Source organism: Oncorhynchus mykiss, chromosome 19, assembly GCF_013265735.2.
Source record: "Oncorhynchus mykiss isolate Arlee chromosome 19, USDA_OmykA_1.1, whole genome shotgun sequence".
Taxonomy (NCBI): domain Eukaryota; kingdom Metazoa; phylum Chordata; class Actinopteri; order Salmoniformes; family Salmonidae; genus Oncorhynchus; species Oncorhynchus mykiss.
Window position 1 is genome coordinate 17,791,566 of NC_048583.1, and position 17,986 is coordinate 17,809,551.

The 17,986-nt window shown below is 40.6% G+C and overlaps 1 protein-coding gene across 1 annotated transcript in view; it reads left to right on the forward strand.

Moving 5' to 3' along the window:
* The first annotated feature begins 15,349 nt into the window (after window positions 1-15,349).
* Window positions 15,350-17,986, forward strand: part of LOC110497449 (choline transporter-like protein 1) — a 36,846-nt gene continuing 34,209 nt past the window's right edge. Inside the window, exons 1-2 of the mRNA XM_021573554.2 lie at window positions 15,350-15,546; window positions 15,972-16,061. Coding sequence (XP_021429229.2) covers window positions 15,403-15,546; window positions 15,972-16,061 — 234 coding nt within the window. The 5' untranslated portion in view covers window positions 15,350-15,402. The remainder of the gene's footprint in view (window positions 15,547-15,971; window positions 16,062-17,986) is intronic.

Genomic DNA, 17,986 nt, shown 5'->3' on the forward strand with positions numbered 1-17,986 from the left:
TGTCTGTCAACCAAGAAGTGGAAGCTAATTTCAAAATGTTCTATTGTACATTATGAACTGGGTGGTACGAGAACTGAATGCTGATTGGCTGAAAGCCGTGGTATATTTAAGTAATAACGCACGAGGGGGTGTGCTATATGGCCAATATACCACAGCTAAGGGCTGTTCTTATGGACACTATATGGCCATATACCACAACCCCGAGGTGCCTTATTGCTATTATAAACTGGTTACCAATGTAATCAGAGCAGTAAAAATAAATGTTTTGTCATATGAGTCTGCTATACTATGGCTGTCAGCCAGGGCTGTATCCAGCCACTCGTGGCATATTGGCCAAATACCACACCTGGGACACCGGGTCATACAAAACCAACTTGCCCACTCATCAGTAGAGATAAAGACCAATACATCATGTCATGTGTTGGTCAATCAATGTCCATACAAGATACTCTCCCAAAATAAATAATTGTATTGACTCCCAACACACAAATACAATTAGGCCTGGCTATTCCTACTGCATGATTGACAGGTAGGCCTTGACTGAAAGGGGGGTGCTGAAATACCCTCTGACACACTGACATACTAAATACTGTGTGTATTTGTTTGTGTTTACTGTCTCGGTGTGTGTGGGCACGTAAACACACACACGCCAGGGGATTAAACCGACAGCAGGAGTTTTGGATAAGCCCACCCAAGCCCTCTCCACGCACACATATCCCCACAAAGCTCTCTCACACACACACACAAAGCTGACCAACATCTGCTGTAGCACCACCAGACATAATGATACAAATCTGAATCGCACTAATGAAATCACACACAATGGCATAACAGTGTTTCCCCTAGGATTTTGTAAGGTTTGCATGGGGGGGTGTGGCCAATAGCGATTTTAGAGTCCCTCCTTTTTGCCTCAGAGACAAAATGTTGCTGTTTTAAAGTAACTACCCAGTGTTTACAGATTTCTATGAAATATGACCTATCATTACTTACAATATGAGTGAAATAGTTTTCCTTCCAAAAAATTGTAATGAAGTCTGTTAAAAATCAGCTGTTCTGTGTTGGAATGGTGTGGGCAAATCCCGGCCATTAAACATATTCCCGCTTGTAGACTGGCTAGCTCATCCTGCTGAGGAGTATTTACCAGGCCCCCAGTGTCCGGTCTGGAGTGTGAAGTCACGAGCTCCGCTAGTCAGCTACTGTGTACAACCTAGCGGTGCCAAAAGCCCTGGTCTACCCTAGAAAGCCAATGTAAATTATAATCGGTATTATGGCCCAACATTTTTTGGGGGGACGGCCGTTTTGGGCTCTAAAATGTGTTTATTATGATAAAGTTCGATCACCATAGTGAATTATTTTAAAGTTCGCAATTTTTTGTTGTTGAGATAATCAATTAGATAGTGATCCATTCTGACTACTAAATTTGTCATCACACAGGACCATGTGCGACCAATCACAATGGGTAGGCTATGAGGAGACTGGCACCCGGTATTGACACCGATGTCATCTAGCAGCATTGGGTTGATTCGCTCAGGCAGGATGAAAACGACTACATCAACCATGATCCTTTGCTAGTTACGGACACTTACGGATCCTTAGCGATTTTTTTGGGGTGGAATTTAGCACCATTCAGCAATATGGCGAGCTTCAACTTAAAATACTTCCGGCTTCATGCGCCATCTGGAGTTTTCAATAGAAAAATGTGGATTATGTCAGCACTATCACGATCTACTGGTTTTAATGTCTATGAGTATTACATCATACTCTATGAAGAAATAGCAAGCATTTTTATGTTTGAGGTGGGGTTTTTGAAGTGTTTTTTTGTTAAATTTATGCTTTGGCCACAAATACAGGTATAGGACGAGTCAACAACATTGTTTGGGTATGAGTTAACCGAATACGAACTTTTAAAAGTGTGATTTTCCCTTGGCAGTTACTTTCAAACCTAATTTCCTGCAATTCTATACTTTTTTTGGTTGTCATGGGGCTGAGAGAAAAAATGTCAGTTTTAAAGCCAATTTCCTGCAATTCTACACATTTTGCAATGGCTTATGTTGTGTTCTTATGCTAGCTGAGTGACTCAAAACAATGGGGACCAATGCCATGACATTTTTTTAAACTTTAGATTCTCCCTGACTGTGTAGTTTTTATTCTGGTGGTTGTTAGTTCTCAAAGATGATCTAATAAAAACCTATTTACAGCTCCATTATCTTTTCTACATAATTTAGATCTGGTATTAGTCATTTAAGTTGATACGGAAAACGTTACCATCCCAAAAATGATAGATATAAAGAAAATACTGCTAAAATGAATATAGGGGAAACACTGACATAGGTGGCTGACATGGGGGTGACAAGTGATTTCTAATGGTGTGTATGTGTGTGGTACAACGAGAGGGAGCGAGTGTGTGTGTGAAAGAGTGTGTGTGTGTGTGCGTGTGTGTGTGAAAGAGAGAGAGTGTACTGTAAAACCTTTGGTAGTTTGGGACAGAGAGTAAAGACAACAGAGGGGATGGACATGGCAAAGCAATGCTTCCACGCGCTGCCGAAGGAAAGATAAACCTCAGTGTGTTAATACACTGATGAATACACTCGCTCACAGACACACAGGGCAGGTGTAAGGTTCACCTTACAGTGAAATACTTACTTATGAGACCCTAACCAACAATGCAGTTAAAAAAAAATACGGATAAGAATAAGACAGCTTTTCTGATTATTCACTACAAACAGTGGCTGACTTAACAACCATCCGGGGCAGAGGTACATGTTATTACGGCTCATGCTGGGAGTGTGTTAGCCCAATAATGGACTAAAGGAACCCTAACGTTACTTCTTATAGTCCAATGACCTCGTTCTGTTTTGGGGTGAATTGGCTCTAGAAGCCAAAACATCCACATGCATTAAGGTTCTATTAACGTAAAGCACCCTACTTTCATATCACATCAAAATAATTTCACAAATGCAAAATATACACTTACTGTACACTTTTTGAAACCGGGTTTTAACACAGTTGCAGCCGACAGTATTTTTCAGTGACATGTGTGTGGCCTGTCTTCTGTTTACACAGGTGTTTGGAGACGCAGATAGGTCATTAGTACAGGTCCGTCTCTGTCCGTTTTCAGTAAACAAGCGCCGTAATATGGAGCGATTTCAGTGCCAACAAAAATTGTATTTGTGTTAGAATATTTAATTATATTGAAACTGAATAGATACATATTCAATTAGAATATTTTATTAAATTGAAATGTAACTTTAAAACAGAATGCAATATTCATTCAATTCAGTTCAAAATCATGAAATACAAGTTAAATTTAGGAATTTAATGATTCAATTTAGGGTTGCAAAATTCTGGGAACTTTCAATAAATTCCCAGATTTTTCTGAAATTTTTCTGGTTGGAGGTTTCCTGGAGTCAGGAGGGAATAAGCAAGATATCCCGAATCATCCAAACATGATTTATGGAAAACCAGGGAATTTATTGAAAGTTCCTGGAATTTTGCAACCCTAATTCAATTTGTGCATAACACAAATTCAAAACGAAAAAGATCAAATACAATTTCTGTTGGCACTGAAATCGCTTCATACTGGAACATGGAAATATGGGAACCCTAAATGTGGTAACCCTAATCGTATAAAGGTGTATAGTAATTTAACCTTTAGTTTTTTGAGAACTAGATCTTGCTGATATGAAAGATATTTTCCTTAGGTTTCCAAAACCGTACCGCAAGCGATGCGTTTTAACGTTCAGAACGAGCATCGGGGCTCTTAACAAAACTACCCCGGCCAGAAGATACAGTCACACTTTATTTGGATAGTCCGGATTTTCATACGGTCAATAAACTATTGGTTGATAAACTGCTTGCTACGGTTAGGGTTAGGTTTAGAAGAAGGGTTAGAGTTAAGTTCAGGGTTAGGATACGTTTTAAGGACAGGGTTAGGGTTAGGAGATCTGTGGATCTACAGATGGACTATCCATATAAAATGTTACCGATGATACTATTTATTGCCAATAGGCGCTAAAGGTAGTTAGCATCTATGAAAGGGTTAGGAGTGTGTGAGAGTGCACAACAGTGGAGCTGCAATTACTGTTTTTTTTTAAGTGGACAGCAATTTCTGGCACATGAGATCTCATGTCGAAATATGCCATCTTTCGGTATCGGTAGGTACTACCGCTGACCCGGTTCGAACAGTTCCTGGCTTGAGTTCCGCGAGGGCTCGTGGGGATGCTGTTTGCTGTCTTGCAGTTGCTCGCGCCATGGCGGGGAGCTGACAGGTCGGCGAGGAGGATACAAAGACTGTATGGGGAGGCACCCACCAATCACCAACCCACTTTGACTTTTAACGGTGCTCGCGATTCGGCTCGAACACAAGATTTGACAGCGAGACCGGCCATTTACACTATACTAGCGGCACTCGCCTAGCCATGCTAGCCTCGCCCTCGTGTGGGTGCTAACAAGCCAGCTAGGTCGTGCTACGTATCAACAACCAATGCCAGCCAATCGAATAAAGGTTGGAAGCTATAGTGAGCTTCGATTGGTCACTCGTGTCGCAATATCGTGGAGGATTCGAATCAAGTTCAGCTTTCCTGAACTTTAGTCCGGCCCTGATCAGCTCCCTTGCCCAAGCTCGCATCACTCAACGGCCCATTCCACTTCTCTCACTTTCCTTCTATTGAAAGTGAATTGCTTCCAATGTTTCACAGAGCTTCCTATTGTAAAATGGCCAGTTAGTGTATTACTCTGGGACTAGGCCTGCTTGAATACATTAGGCTACTGAATTAGTATTTCATATAAAATAGTGTGTTTTCAAGTACAGCATGTCACAAGAACACAGTGGATATACACTGAGCGTACGAAACATGAAGAACACCTTCCTAATATGGCCCTCAGAACAGCCTCAATTCGTCGGGGGCATGGACTCTACAAGGTGCCGAAAGCGTTCCACAGGGATGCTGGCCCATGTTGACTCCAATGCTCCCCACAGTTGTGTCAAGTTGGCAGGAAGTCCTTTGGGTGGTGGACCATTCGTGATGCACACAAGAAACTGTTGAATGTGTAAAAACTCAGCAGTGTTGCAATTCTTGACACAAACGGGTGCGCCTGGCACCTGCTACCAATACTCCGTTCAAAAGGCACTTCAATCTTTTGTCATGCCCATTCACCCTGTGACTGGCACCCATGTCTCAATTGTCTCCCGGCTTAAAAACCATTATTTAACTTGTCTCCTCCCCTTCATCTACACTGATCGAAGTGGATTTAACAAGTGACATCAATAAGGGATCAAAGCTTTCACCTGGTCAGTGTATTTCATGGGAAAAAAAGCAGGTGTTCATAATGTGTTGTATATTCAGTGTAGGCTTGCATCCCAAAAGGCACCCTATTCCCTATATAGTGCACTACTTTTGACCAGAGTCCTATGGGAATATCAAATCAAACTGTATTTGTCACATGCACGGAATACAACAGGTGTAGGTAGACCTTACAGTGAAGTGCTTACTAAAAAGCCCTTAGCCAACAATGCAGTTTTAAGGGGGAAAAAAAGTGTTAAGAAAGTTTTTTTGTAGTTTTTTTTTAAATAGGGCCATTTGAGACGCACACAAAGTGTGGCTTTTGATGGTTTAGCCGATATCTCGTTTGCAAGAGGGATTTACATACATTTTGAACTTAGACAATATAGTGGCTGGGGGCCATGCCGGGGCCACGTCCGGCCAGGGAAGGGACATTGCTTTAGGCCTCCCTGTATAGAAGTCACTGTAGTCAGAACAGGCCACATCCCAAATGGCACCCTATCCCCTATACAGTGCACTACTTTTTGCCATTTTACTACGTAAAGTGCTTTGAGCATCTGGAAAAGCGCTATACTTTGCTATACAACCTGTCAATGATTCTCTCCGAAACAACTTTACAGTGCAGTTTATGAGAATAAACATACCAATAAGCATCCTAAATTATTTGATGTTTTGATTTTTAATTGATCATGTCTTGATTAAAGTCATATGTGTATGTACTGTATATGCTGTATGTGCGTGTGTGTACATCATAGGAGGCTGGTGGGTGGAGCTATAGGAGGACGGGCCCATTGCAGACTGGAATAGTGCGGATTTGTGAAGGTCAGGACTGTGTATGTGTTCTTGCATACCTGTGTGTGTGTGTTATACTGACCCAGTCGTCTCTCTCTCTCTGTAGGTGTAGTATCCAAGGAGGGTCAGTTCTCCCCCAGCCTCCGGGCAGCAGCCTGGCCCCATGTGTTGCTACCCCCAGGACCTAGTGCCCATGCTCAGAGTCATGGGAGGGCCCAACACTGACTGTTGGACGATAACAGGAGCTAAACAATAACTGCCACAACAACAACAGAGAGAGCTATAGAACCACGCAACAGGGAATGCTACACATTACTACTGTATATAATGATACAACAGGAACAACTCCCCAAGCAGGAACAGCTACACTATGCAATCACAACACAATAGAATAGAATAGTAAGTCGTTTTTTAAAACATTTTTGTAAGTATTCAGCTGACAATTGCGTAACGCATATTTATGTTCACTAAAACTTAAAACGTCAGCTAAACTGCGACTTCACATCAAGAGCAAATCTTACTTGCTGGTTTACTGGACACAAACTATTGAGCGGGAAACCTACCCACAATCTCATTAATGTAGCCAGCCGACTCTTGTCTGCTGTCATGGTGTTCTCCAAATTCACCACCAGGTGGAGTTATTGAGTTATTCTATGAAAATGGTGGCTTTTTGAACAGCCAACTTTTAGAAATTGTATTAAAAAATATATACATCAAAACTTTGTCAGAAAATAGTTAACCCCTTAACATTATAAATCAACATAAATGACAGCGTAACATATTTTTTATCTTTTTACTACATTACATTTAAAAAAATGCTTGTGCTGCCTTTTTGTCACTGGTGTTACCTATATTTTAGATGACAATTCAGGCTTTCTAGAATGTAATTTCAGTCTTTAATTTGCATATATAATCAAAGACAGAAAAGGTTAAAGATAATAATGTACTTTAAACATGCATGTGTAAAGTTCAATTGTCTGACATTTTCCCATTTCCATTTTCTAACATTAGAAATGATTGAGTTTGAGTCATCAAAATTGAAGGATCATGTCCTTAAAATGTTTACTAATGAATGTAGCAACAGTTAGGTAGATACAAAACCCATATTCAATTAAATTGGGCAACTCTGATGCCAGAACACCAATATACCATACAGTAATACCAGTGATGCAACATAACACCAGTGACACAATGTAACACCAGTGACACAATGTGAAACCAATGACAAACACAAGATTATTTCAAACAAATTTGACCAATTTATTGGTCATATTTTTTAATTACAAATCATTTCAGATTTCATAAAAAGGGTTGATTTAATCTGAACAATACAATTAGGGTTATTGGTCAAAGATTAAGACCAAAAGATGAAGCCTAGACTAAAATGTGTCTTTCATATCACAACATTGTCATGCAAGCATATAAAACATGTCCACTAGAACATTAGAAACACTAACTAAAACTGTTTTCCTAACCACACTGATACAAACATTTTGTACGCAGTAAAACATGTTCATGGAATTTATCCTGCATTGTTCTTCACTTTTACATGTTATTGTGTCGCGTCCATCTCTTATCATCTCTGAGCCAATCGCCATTGCTTCCGAGCTGCAGACGGCTTCTTCACTAGTAGCCAGTTCACATCTGCCACTTTCACACAGTCAAGTGCTCCTCCAAGTACTTCCAGATACTGTGACACATTTGAACTGATATTTTGTTCACTGGCAGCGGCTCTGGCATCAGACAAACAATCTGGTCATCCCCAGTTGATATCATCTCTTTGGGCTTGGCCTGTAGAACTTGTTGACACCAAATCCTGCGCATGCACTTTACTTTGACATTATGTTCTTCAACCTCCAGTATAAAGCCAGGGAATGGCATTTAAAACAGTGGCCAGGTAAACAACAGCATGGTTTTCTGTTATACCTTGTCCATAGACTGCATACATGGTAAGGAAACCAACATGTCATTTTGTAATTTGGGTGAACTATCCCTTTAAGTAACTCTGTAGATACAGAGTACATATGTCTTCCTACAGACACATTGTCTTAATTCTGACCTTGCAGTACTGGGTTCAGTGTCTGGAGTGGATGGGGGTGGGGGGTTAACACTGTCGTTCCTGCTCTCAATCTCTCTCTGTGTTTTGCATGTCTGACCCGCCATTTCCTTCACGCCTGTCTTTTATTCCCTTTCTGTGAGATCCTTCACTCTCTTTATTTTTTGACTCTCTAAATCCTTTAAGTAAGTCTGGTGTTTTTGTTTAAGGTAGGCTGCTCTGCGGTGTGGGTCAGCATCCCCGGGCTGTCTGTATAGAGTCTAACGCTTTTCAGCAGCACCTCATTTCGCCATTACCTATCAGAAGAAAAGTTATATTATGTGATTACAATATTGAAACAGTAATCAAATGCTAATAAGTCTTTTTTAATATAATTGTTGAGGGTTTTATAAAACATTGCCTGGAGAAAAAGTTTGTGGTTTTATTGATTGTCACTGGCTTTATCGACATGTCACTGGTGTTACCGGCAAGGACAGTGGTACCTGGTGATATCTGAGACACTCCGGTATCTCAACATTTTGCATGCTTTGCCACGAGCCTACAGGTCATTGCAAAATCTCATATGCTGTTCTAGATCTGTGAAAAAGAGATGGATGAATTGAGCTAGTAGATTGAGTGTCCGTTTGTATTCTATTTGGTGATGTCACCGTGTTTGTGTTAGTCGGGGTACCAGCCTTTTTAGCTATTCGTTACAGGCTGGTAAAAAAAATCTAAAAAGGTCATCCGGGATTTTGAAAATGAAACAACACACTTCTTAAAGATCCTATTTTCATTGGAAACATCAAATATATATTTTTTTGCACAAACAGACTCGAGTCATGAAAGTAGATGGTCGGAGTTGTAGCCAATAAACGTGCCATAGAGCTGAAGAACCTGACGAACCTTGGAGGAAAAGATTTGATGAGCAAGCTCGACGGTTTTCTAAAGAAAGATCACCCATCTCAAGAAGAAGAGTCTGTGTTTAAATCTTTACAACTAGAGTTAGAACAGTTTTACAAGGATCTGGGTGCCTTTCGCAGATCACGAGCAAAATGGATTGAAGAGGGGGAAAGAAGCATCAGTTATTTCTTTGCACTTGAAAAGAGAAAAACATAACATCTATAACAGCACGCAAATGAATGATGCATTATTAAATATTTAGGAATACTTCTATCAAAAAAACACTTAGTCAGACAACATATGAATTCCTCTCCTAAAATGAAGAAAACCAATAATATAGTTAATAGTTGGCTACAAAGGGATCTATCTAATCCCTCTACCTGTAAAGAGATCAACAAGACATTTCTTGACTTCATCTGGAAAAATAAGTCTCACAAACTTAAAAAGTCAGTCCTCTCAAATAAAAGATCTGAAGGAGGTCTGGAAGTTTTGGATTTTGTTGACATAAATAACATTTTCAAGATCAGATTGAAAAGATGTTTGGTCAATACAGAATGATTTTTTTTTTCACCTTTATTTAACCAGGTAGGCTAGTTGAGAACAAGTTCTCATTTACAACTGCGACCTGGCCAAGATAAAGCATAGCAGTGTGAACAGACAACACAGAGTTACACATGGAGTAAACAATTAACAAGTCAATAACACAGTAGGAAAAAAAAGAGAGTCTATATACATTGTGTGCAAAAGGCATGAGGAGGTAGGCGAATAATTAAAATTTTGCAGATTAACACTGGAGTGATAAATGATCAGATGGTCATGTACGGGTAGAGATATTGGTGTGCAAAAGAGCAGAAAAGTAAATAAATATAAACAGTATGGGGATGAGGTAGGTAAAATTGGGTGGGCTATTTACCGATAGACTATGTACAGCTGCAACGATCGTTTAGCTGCTCAGATAGCAGATGTTTGAAGTTGGTGAGGGAGATAAAAGTCTCCAACTTCAGCGATTTTTGCAATTCGTTCCAGTCACAGGCAGCAGAGAACTGGAACGAAAGGCGGCCAAATGAGGTGTTGGTTTTAGGGATGATCAGTGAGATACACCTGCTGGAGCGCGTGCTGCGGGTGGGTGTTGCCATCGTGACCAGTGAACTGAGATAAGGCAGAGCTTTACCTAGCATGGACTTGTAGATGACCTGGAGCCAGTGGGTCTGGCGATGAATATGTAGCGAGGGCCAGCCGACTAGAGCATACTGGTCGCAGTGGTGGGTGGTATAAGGTGCTTTAGTAACAAACCGGATGGCACTGTGATAAACTGCATCCAGTTTGCTGAGTAGAGTATTGGAAGCTATTTTGTAGATGACATCGCCGAAGTCGAGGATCGGTAGGATAGTCAGTTTTACTAGGGTAAGTTTGGTGGCGTGAGTGAAGGAGGCTTTGTTGCGGAATAGAAAGCCGACTCTAGATTTGATTTTAGATTGGAGATGTTTGATATGAGTCTGGAAGGAGAGTTTACAGTCTAGCAAGACACCTAGGTACTTATAGATGTCCACATATTCTAGGTCGGAACCATCCAGGGTGGTGATGCTAGTCGGGCGTGCGGGTGCAGGCAGCGAACGGTTGAAAAGCATGCATTTAGTTTCGCCCGCAGCAAGAGCAACATCATTGATATATACAGAGAAAAGAGTCGGCCCGAGAATTGAACCCTGTGGCACCCCCATAGAGACTGCCAGAGGACCGGACAGCATGCCCTCCGATTTGACACACTGAACTCTGTCTGCAAAGTAGTTGGTGAACCAGGCAAGGCAGTCATCAGAAAAACCGAGGCTACTGAGTCTGCCGATAAGAATATGGTGATTGACAGAGTCGAAAGCCTTGGCAAGGTCGATGAAGACGGCTGCACAGTACTGTCTTTTATCGATGGCGGTTATGATATCGTTTAGTACCTTGAGCGTGGCTGAGGTTCACCCGTGACTGGCTCGGAAACCAGATTGCACAGCGGAGAAGGTACGGTGGGATTCGAGATGGTCAGTGACGGAGCTGTTGGCCGAGGTTGGAGTAGCCAGGAGGAAGGCATGGCCAGCCGTTGAGAAATGCTTGTTGAAATTTTCGATAATCATGGATTTATCGGTGGTTTTTCATGGACTTCACAGTGTCCCAGAACTTTTTGGAGTTAAAGCTACAGGATGCAAATTTCTGCCTGAAGAAGCTGGCCTTTGCTTTCCTGACTGACTGCGTGTATTGGTTCCTGACTTCCCTGAACAGTTGCATATCGCGGGGACTATTCGATGCTATTGCAGTCCGCCACAGGATGTTTTTGTGCTGGTCGAGGGCAGTCAAGTCTGGAGTGAACCAATATCTGGTGCGAATATCTGTTCTTAGTTCTGCATTTTTTGAACGGAGCATGCTTATCTAAAATGGTGAGGAAGTTACTTTTAAAGAATGACCAGGCATCCTCAACTGACGGGATGAGGTCAATATCCTTCCAGGATACCCGGGCCAGGTCGATTAGAAAGGCCTGCTCACAGAAGTGTTTTAGGGAGCGTTTGACAGTGATGAGGGGTGGTCGTTTGACTGCAGATCTGTAGCAGATACAGGCAATGAGGCAGTGATCGCTGAGATCCTGGTTGAAGACAGCGGAGGGCCAGTTGGTCAGGATGACGTCTATGAGGGTGCCCTTGTTTACAGATTTAGGGTTTTACCTGGTGGGTTCCTTGATGATTTGTGTGAGATTGAGGGCATCTAGCTTAGATTGTAGGACTGCCGCGGTGTTAAGCATATCCCAGTTTAGGCCACCTAACAGAACAAACTCTGAAGCTAGATGGGGGGCGATCAATTCACAAATGGTGTCCAGGGCACAGCTGGGAGTTGAGGGGGGTCGGAAGCAGGCGGCAACAGTGAGAGACTTATTTCTGGAGAGAGTAATTTTTAAAATTAGTAGTTCGAACTGTTTGGTATTTCATTCCAAACAATAAGTTGGAATGTTTTCATTTTTTTTACTGAAATGTAATGATATTCCTGAAAGATTACCTGCTAAATTGGCTAGGTTTCACCAACAAGCTTTAATGTCCTGGAAAATATGTTTCCTGCACAACGTTTCCCCACATAACGCTCTTTTGTGGAATAATTCAGACATACAGTACATTCGGAAAGTATTCAGACCCCTTGACTTTTTCCACATTTTGTTATGTTAGTCTTATTCTAAAATGTATTACAAAAACAACTGTCCTCATAAATCTACACACAATACCCCATAATGACAAAGCAAAAACAGATTTTTATACATTTTTTGTAATTTTACAACAAAAAAAAGAACTGAAAAATAACATTTACATAAGTATTCGGACACTTTATTAAGTACTTTGTCTAAGCACCTTTGACAGCGATTACAGCCTTGAGTCTTCTTGGGTATGAGGCTACAACCTTGGCACACCTGTATTTGGGGAGTTTCTCCCATTCTTCTCTACAGATCCTCTCGAAATATGTCAGGTTGGACAGGGAGCATCGCTGCACCGCTATTTTCAGGTCTCTCCAGAGATGTTTGATCGGTTTCAAGTCCAGACCCTGGCTGGGCCACTCAAGGACATTCAGAGCCTTGTCCCCAAGCCACTCCTGCGTTGTCTTGGCTGTGTGCTTAGGGTTATTGTCCTGTCACCCCAGTCGGAGGTTCTGAGTGCTCTGGAACAGGTTTTCATCAAGAATCTCTCTGTACTTTGCTCCATTAATCTTTCCCTTGATCCGGACTAGTCTCCCAGTCCCTGCCGCTGCAAAACATGCCCACAGCATGATGCTGCCACCACCTTGCTTTAAAGTAGGGTTGGTGCCAAGTTTCTTCCAGACATGACGCTTGGTATTCAGGCCAAAGAGTTCAATCTTGGTTCTCATGGTCTGAGAGTACTTTTAGGTGCCTTTTGGCGAACTCCAAACGGGCTGTCATGTTCCTTTTACTGAGGATTGGCCTCCGTCAGGCCACTCTACCATAAAGGCCTAATTGGTGGAGTGCTAAAGAGATGGTTGTCCTTCTGGAAGGTTCTCCCATCTCCACAGAGGAACTCTGGAGCTCTGTCAGAGTGACCATCGGGTTCTTGGTCATCTCCCTGACCAAGTGCCTTCTCCCCCGATTGCTCAGTTTGGCTGGGCGGTCAGCTCCAGGAAGAGTCTTGGTGGTTTCAAACTTCTTCCATTTAAGAATAATGGAGGCCACTGTGTTCTTGGGGACCTTCAATGCTGCAGACAATTGTTGGTACCCTTCTCCAGATCTGTGCCTCGATACAATCCTGATTTGGAGCTCTACGAACCATTCCTTCGACCTTTTGGCTTGGTTTTTGCTCTGACATGCACTGTCAACTGTGGAACCTTACATAGACAAGTGTGTTCCTTTCCAATTAATGTCCAATCAATTGAATTTAACACAGGTGGACTCCAATCAAGTTGTAGAAACATCTCAAGGGTGATCAATGGAAACAGGATGCATATGAGCTCAATTTCGAGTCTAAATAAGGTATTTTGAGTGTAAATAAGGTATTTCTGTTTGACTTTATAGGGTATTATAGGGTATTGTGTGTAGATTGTTGAGGAAAAAATATAATTTAATAAATTTTAGAATAAAGCTGTACCGTAGCAAAATGTGGAAAAAGTCAAGGTGTCTGAATACTTCCCAAATGCACTGTAACTGTAAGGAATAAATCATTGTTCTACCCTAGCTGGCATGAGAGGAATATTGACTTTGTTCTTGATGTTTTCGACAACAGGGGTAATATTCTTTCATATTAACAACTTATAACATTGAATGAGTTTCCAACACCTTTCAGAGAGTTTATGTCTGTGATCAAAGCAGTTCCGACAGGAATTAAAACTCGTCTTAGCTTTGGTGATGATCACAGAGTTGATCCAGAACTCAGTATAGAAGGCGCGGGCTTAACTTGAGAAATCTTGTTGTAACAACAAATGTATAAGACACATTTTCCGTTCACGGAACCAACTTTTGCCTAGAGTAAAACGTTTCTGAAACATGCTTATTCCTGACATAGTCTGGGGAAAAAAAGCTTGGTTGATGCCTTACAAATATTGTATACCAAACTTATTTAAGGAGGTACACTTTAAGATTCTAAATAAGATATATCCATGTATTTATATTTTGTCCAAATTTGTTTATATGAATGATATCTGCCTTTTCTGCGAAAAAAAGAAAGTGACTCACTTCTTCTATAAATGTAAACCTGTGATAGAGTTTTGGGAAAACGTTACAGAACAGTTATTTAGCTTTTTGAACCCTACTCATGTTTTTGACATGAAGGATATATATAGTATGTTACTATTGCAATGATAACAAGACCATTGAAATTGTGATTTAAAAACAAAAATATTGTTGCCAAATACTTTATACACAAACAAAAATGGCAGAATTCGATACCAAAATGACAAATATTGTGGATTGAATTGAATAATCTTGTTAAGACTTTATCCATAGTAAATAACAAAAATAATGACATCTTCCTGAATCATTATAATGAGATTTTTTTTCTGAATGAATACAATCTTCACTTGCATTTTTTTATATTTAATATTTTCTTGTTCATACTTGTTTTGTTTTGTGAGACATGTCAGATGTAGGGATGTACGTTGTTGATAATTTTGTATAATGAATAATAATTTAAAAAAATATGTAGATATATAAAAAAATGTTTTTAACTCCTTGACACTCCTGTCATTTTCCAAAGAGAAATAAATATTAAAATATTAACATTCTAATAGCAGAAGACAGCAACTGGGCGGTGTTTGTGTGTGTGAATCATCACAGATTAGAGTGCTATGCTTCAGAATCAAATCATGAGATACTGGCATCACTCAGGGCAGTGGGATTAGAATTCCATTTCACACTGAATTGTCAGATGATTTTGATATGCTCATTACAAATGGCTCTGGATGGTCAGAGAATGTGCCATTGTCACTGAGGTTCTGGTGGAAGTTTATGGCGCTTTTTTTATGCTCTGTAGTAGCTGAAGGTTTTTATGTTCCAAGACAAACAAAAGCACATTTGTTTCCTGGATAACAAAAGTGTACTGTGTCAACTAACACCCCAACACGTCAAAATACAATAAAACAAAGCATGTTTTATCTAAAGCAGTTAGCAAATTCTGCAACTTGCATTCATGTCAAAATAACATGCATTTTAATAGAAACATATTTATTTCCATAAACTTTTATCCGACAATAGGTGAATGTCTGCAGTAAACTCATTGGGGTTTTCACTGTTTTAATGTCTATGGGTTTTCAGCATTGCATCCAACGTTTAGCCTACAGTGAAAGCCTTTCAGTGCCATAAAATAATATTAGAAAAAAAACGTATGATTGCAGTGACACTTTCCCCTCGTTCACAAGGAAAAAGTTCATCGCATGTGCATACACATCCTTGCATCTAATCTCTTTACAAGCGCAGTGTTACAGGCAAGGAAGTTTTGCAGGCACTTTTTGTGTTTTGGAAGTTCCAGTCACTCCCTAAATCGCCTGTCAACAATGGGATGCTGTGGCAGTTCAGAGGTAATCGGGTTTAGGGATATTTAAGACAAAACGTTTGTTACTAGCTAGCTAGACATTTTTAGATGTTCCAAACTAGTTGCTAACATTATCTGTTTGGGGTAACATACCCATTTAGCTACAAAAACGAACAAGTTGTTATCGACTGTCTTGCAGATCTTTCGCGGCGTTGTCTGTACTGTATGTAATTAACTATAGTTGTTTACACTTAAACAACGGACTACTTCCGTGTCTAAAATAAACGCTTTCATGTTAATTTAGGTGAAAGTAAGTTATTTAGGCAAATAGTATACAGTATTTCTGTGTGTTAGCACTGACTAAGAGGGGGGGGGGGGGGGGGGGGGGGCACGCCAGGTTAAACCAGTGTTGTGCATGCACCAGGCGTTCACAGATGACGAATTTGATTGTTTCCAACTTTTATTTGTTAGCAAAAGCAGCGCGAGTGGAAACCATTGGAGGATCGAAGCTGCACGGATATTCCATGGCTCATCATATTCGCATTGTTCTGTACGGGAATGGTGAGTTTGCTGTGGTTTCTTTGTAGATGACCATGGGCGCGTTCGAGCTGATCACTTTCGTCAAGACTTTGACTAATTTTGGTCACCGCCTTTCAAAGTGTGTAGCGTTATTATAAACATTGTTCGATTTGGGACTACATGTCGACTGCATGACTTTTACAACAACCATGTGATCAAAGGTCATGACCACAGATCATCCGTTATATTGACTAGATAATCAGATCAGACGGGACCATTCTAGCCAATGAGAGGGCAGATACGCGTGCGACCAGGCACAACTTTTTTCATTAGTTACCACAGCCACAAAGTGTATCGTAAAAATTCATGAAAACAAACATTTGCATTTTGGTCCAAATGTAAGGTTTAGGGTTAGGCATAATGTTAGCAGTGTGGTTAGGTTTAAAATCACATTTGGAGAAGTTAAATTGTAGAAATAGGCAGGGTTTATGACTTTGTGGCTGTGTTAACTAGTAACGACCAGGTATAACTCTGATAGTTTGTTCTCAAAGTTGCTGGGATGTATGGTGTCCTATTTATATGAGTATCAGTGGCAGGTTGCTTAGTGGTTAGAGTGTTGGGCCCATAACCGAAAGGTTACTAGATCGAATCCCCGAGCTGACAAGGTAAAAATCTGTAGTTTTGCCCCTGAACGAGGCAGTTAACCCATTGTTCCTTGGCTGTCATTGTAAAAAGGAGTTTGTTCTTAACTGACTTGCCAAGTTATAAAGGTTGAACACCCAAAAAATAACAACCTAATCATGACAACAATTATATTAGAGCAAATAAGCAATACATTTTTTAAATGAAATTTGACACTCATTAACCTCGACAAAAACACCACCTGCTGGAGACGACAGACTTTGGGCCCAGTTATCCCTCTCGCTTCGCTTCTTTCCTCTCTGTCCTCACCAACTGCAACTTGAAGTCCGAACCAAAGCATTGTGGGAGACAACCTTCTGTTTTGTTGGAAGCAAAAGGCACTACATGCTATTAAATTGTTGATGTTGCCACTTATCATTGGTTATTACCAATACACATGGACTATTTTGTGTGGATAACTATTTAGAGCTTAAATAGATCTTTGTCCTTACATCCTTACAATCTAATTGCATAGGCCTACACGTGATCCACATTTCTAATATAAATAAATTAAATATCCTACTTGCTGACAATACAGCTAATGGGTTTATTTAAATATTACTGTAATGTTGTGTCCCATGTCATAGCCTACAACATGTCTTGTCTGTAATATTGTTGTCACCAAACAAATTCAAACTTGTTGGGTGTATATTTAGTGTGAATACAATTGAATACGTATTGTAGGCTACACATGGGTCATTGTTGTCACGACTTCCGCCGGAAGTCGGTCCCTCTCCTTGTCCGGGCGGCGTTCGGCGGTCACCGGCCTTCTAGCCATCGCCCATCCTCTTTTCATTTTCCATTTGTTTTGTCTTTGTTTTACACACCTGGTTTCAATTCCCCAATGACTTGTTCATTATTTAACCCTCTTTTCCCCCATGTTTGTTTGTGAGTGATTGTTTGTATGTAATACGGTCCGTTATTGTGGGCTCGTTTATTTGTGTTGTATTTGAGAATATATTTGAGTAAATATTACGTTGATTACTCATATCTGCTGTCCTACTCCTGACTCCTCTACACCAGCTACACACAGGCTTATTACAATTGTAAGATGTTTTCTACACTGGCAATTAATGTGTGTTCGGGAAACCATCCCGTAATAAGCAAGTACCCCAGACACCAGTCATGGGGTCAATACCAAGTGCATATGACTGTTTGGCATATTGTTTCCCCGAGTAACTTATTTGAACTGATACACTGGTACATGTATAGTCTAATACGTTTCTGTACAGTGAGCGTTTCCTCCTTCATGCGAATTAATCAAATTCTGCTTACTGACAAGCAAC